At 47.6% G+C, this 3264-nt stretch overlaps 1 protein-coding gene across 1 annotated transcript in view; it reads left to right on the top strand.

Annotated features, from left to right (window-relative positions):
• Positions 1-359: 359 nt before the first annotated feature.
• Positions 360-3264, top strand: part of GALM (galactose mutarotase (aldose 1-epimerase)) — a gene marked incomplete at its 3' end in the record, with an annotated part of 26609 nt that continues 23704 nt past the window's right edge. The window contains 2 exon segments of the mRNA XM_008575299.1: positions 360-438; positions 2967-3200. Coding sequence (XP_008573521.1) covers positions 360-438; positions 2967-3200 — 313 coding nt within the window.

Below are 3264 nucleotides of genomic sequence, written 5' to 3'. Positions count from 1 at the left end.
AAAAATCAGGGTTTGTGCCTGAGAGCTGACTTAAGCACAAGGTAGCCCTATTTGGGACAATATGTTATACCTTTCAAAGCAAGAGGAAAATGAAATCAAGAAGCATACTCCTTACATCTGGGGGAGACAGCATGGTATGTTTCATTTTCTACCACGCTGAGCAATAAGACTTCCCCTAGTAATACTTGGCGTTGGCCACTCAAATGCATTTACTTCTTTCTGTGTCAGCATCAGCTTGGCAGAACACCGAGAACTGGAGGCTGAGGGAAAAAAATGTGGTCTTCTTGCTCACAGAAGAGATTCGAAGACATCCTTGCTAATGCAGAATTGCCAGAAGGTCTGATGTATGAATCCGCCGCATGTTAAGTAGGCTGATGAGACTTGCAGAGTTTATCAGAATTTCCGATGAAGCAGCACGCAAGGATGCCTATCGTTACTGTATGAGTGTCGTACAGTCTATAATTTGACTTGTTTGGGTTTTTTTGTTATTATATGTTGCGCTTCACTGAAGTCTGTTGCAAGCTCTCTTTTTCCTTTGCTTTCAGAATTCCCCTGCTTCGTCATGGAGAATTGAGGCTTTGTGGCAAGAATGTTAAATATTCCTTCAAACAACACACATGGAAAAGGCTGAGAGACAGTTATTATGTTTTATTAGCATCTGATCTCCGTTCTCCTAATTTCCTAATCATAGCTGCATTTCCGCGCTCACCACAGTCTGGTTGGATACGCTCTGAAGTACCCAGGAACCAAGCCAAAAGCAGCATCAAGCAAAGGCGACCAATTATGAAGCCGGGTTAAGTAAAACACATCTTCAGGCTCCCAGCACCCTTCCCCTTCCTAGGCCCAGTACCACTTTAGATAGCTGCCAGATTAGCAAAGAAATACATAGGTGCCTGTATCTTAAGCTCACAGTCCTGTTTAGGCCTTTGATAGCTTTATCTTAGTCCTCTGCCATAAGAGCCTGTTTTGGGGGAAAAATTTGAGATTAGTCTTCCAACTTCAGAGCAGAATTTCTTAAATCTGGTCCCAGATAATCTGCATTAGAATAACCTGGCGAATGTGGAAAATGCAGATTCCTGAGTCTCCCTCTAGACTACCAGAATCAGAAATTCCAAGGGTGACCCTGGGCAAATGTATTTTTAAAATTTCCTCAGATAATTCTGAGGCCCACCAAAGCAAAACAATCATGTAATGACCTCAGTGTCTTTCCTCTCCCAGCTGTACATCCTTAAAGACTTTATCCTACTTGTGGAAAAGGAGATAAAAAAGGTACAGTACTTGGCATTTACAGGGACCTCGAAAAATATTTATTCTCTTAATCCCTTCTTAAAGGAACTTCAGACTTGAGGAGTGAGGAAGGGTAGATACCCAAGGTCCCTTCCCAGTTCCTTGAAGAAAATAAAGTCTGAGGCTGTCTCTGATCACCTCTGCCAGGGCGCACCTGGGGTCCTCCCGCAAACCCAGAAGGAGAAGGAGCCGACAGGATTACCCCTGGTGTCGGGACCGAGGGATCTCGGGGAAAAGTGAGCCTGCTGGCCGCCAACCCAGCCCCGTGAAAGACACTCAGACGCAGCAGGCGTTCTGTCAGGGCAGTTCCACTTTATTGCCGTTACACTGCAATTTATATAAGCAAGCAAGTAGGGGCTTTCCATGAACTAACCAATCAATTGAAGGATCACGCGGGCATGCATTTTGTACTAACATGTTGAGCATAGCGGTCACGCATAGCGGTCACGCATAGCGGTCATGCAGGGTTCACGAGTGCGGAAATACTGGAGGACCAATAAAAACCTTTTGGAGCTATCTTGGGTTACGCCTCCCCTACTTCCTGTGGGCACCATCTTTATCCTTTACCCATAGGCACCATGTGGCTCACAGATAATGTTTGCTCCTAAAAATGGGCCCAACATCTCCCCCTATTTTCTTTATGTAAAGAAGAACAACCTGTAATGGGCAGTTGAAGGTGGCTAACCTCTCAACCTCGTTGGCTTTTTTGTGACTGTGCCTGTCTTAGGTTGTCCCCCTCTGGGGATCTTACCCGTGATTGGCTAGCCAGCCACTTGTGGAGAGCCAGTGGAGCCCCTTAAAGATTACTGTGGATTTTTTGAACGGTCATATTGACCCAAGGGTTTTGAGGGTTTTTTGTTAGGCCACATTTTCTACCACTCGGGTGAGCATAGTTATGGATCCTAGATTTTGTCGAATGAGAGCCATGATTTTAGTAAAAATTAAAGGACCAAACATTAGCACTAAGAGGAAGATGAAGAGGGGGCCCGCTAAGGCAGATATTAAGGTGGTAAGCCAGGGAGAACTGTTAAACCAAGATTGAAACCAGCCCTCATTGGCCTGATCCTATCTAGGCTGGGAGTCAGGAGAGCCTTCTGGACAGTGGCTCCAGTGGAACCGTGTCCAGGGTTTCACCCGATGGGACAAAAGAATGAATCCTCAGTCAGCCAGTGTGCAGAGAAGCCTGCAATGACGTCCCCCTTCTCTACACTATCTCTAAACTTCTTACCTCCTGAATCAAAGACTTAACTTAAAACCAGAATTTTCCCCCAAATTTGTCTCACTGTCCCTAATTCTGCTTTCTGCATTTTCAGGCACTTCATCGGAAAGTCAGCCACCAACATTAACATGTTGAGAAGCCCACACCCGGGAGAAGCGAGTAGAACAATGCAGACTCAGGATTTGGGTTTAGAAAGACTACAGGCCCCAAAATGCAACTTTACCCCCGAGAGACTACCGTTCCCAACATGCAATGCAGCCAGGGTTGGCAAAGGAAAAAAACCGCAAGCCTGGCTGGAAAGTTTGCCTTCTTGTCACCCTCAGGCAAAGGCATGATTTTGAACGGCCCCAGAGGATATTTTTCGTAAGAGTGGTCACTCCCTAAATCCAGGCAAGGAAGGGGAGGAGTCTGAGCCGAGTCACGCCCCCTCTCCTGTAAATTTGTGTCGCTCCCAGCTGAGTTTGGAGAGCCGGGAGTAGTAGCTGCACACCCCGAACTTTCCCCATGGTTTCGGTGAGCAGAGCCGTGTTTGGAGAGCTGCCCTCGGGGGCAGGGACCGTGGAGAAGTTCCAGCTGCAGTCAGACCTGCTGAGAGTGGATATCATCTCCTGGGGCTGCACCATCACCGCCCTGGAAGTCAAAGACAGGCAGGGGAGAGCCTCAGACGTGGTGCTCGGCTTTGCCGAGTTGGAAGGTGGGTTGATCTCTGCCCCAGGCTGCGGGCAGACCCAGGCCCACCCCGCACCCCCACCCACCCT

The sequence above is a fragment of the Galeopterus variegatus genome, unplaced genomic scaffold, assembly GCF_000696425.1.
Source record: "Galeopterus variegatus unplaced genomic scaffold, G_variegatus-3.0.2 Scaffold1169, whole genome shotgun sequence".
Taxonomy (NCBI): Eukaryota; Metazoa; Chordata; class Mammalia; order Dermoptera; family Cynocephalidae; genus Galeopterus; species Galeopterus variegatus.
Note: the sequence above shows the minus strand (reverse complement) of the source record. Positions and strands in the feature narration are given on the sequence as shown.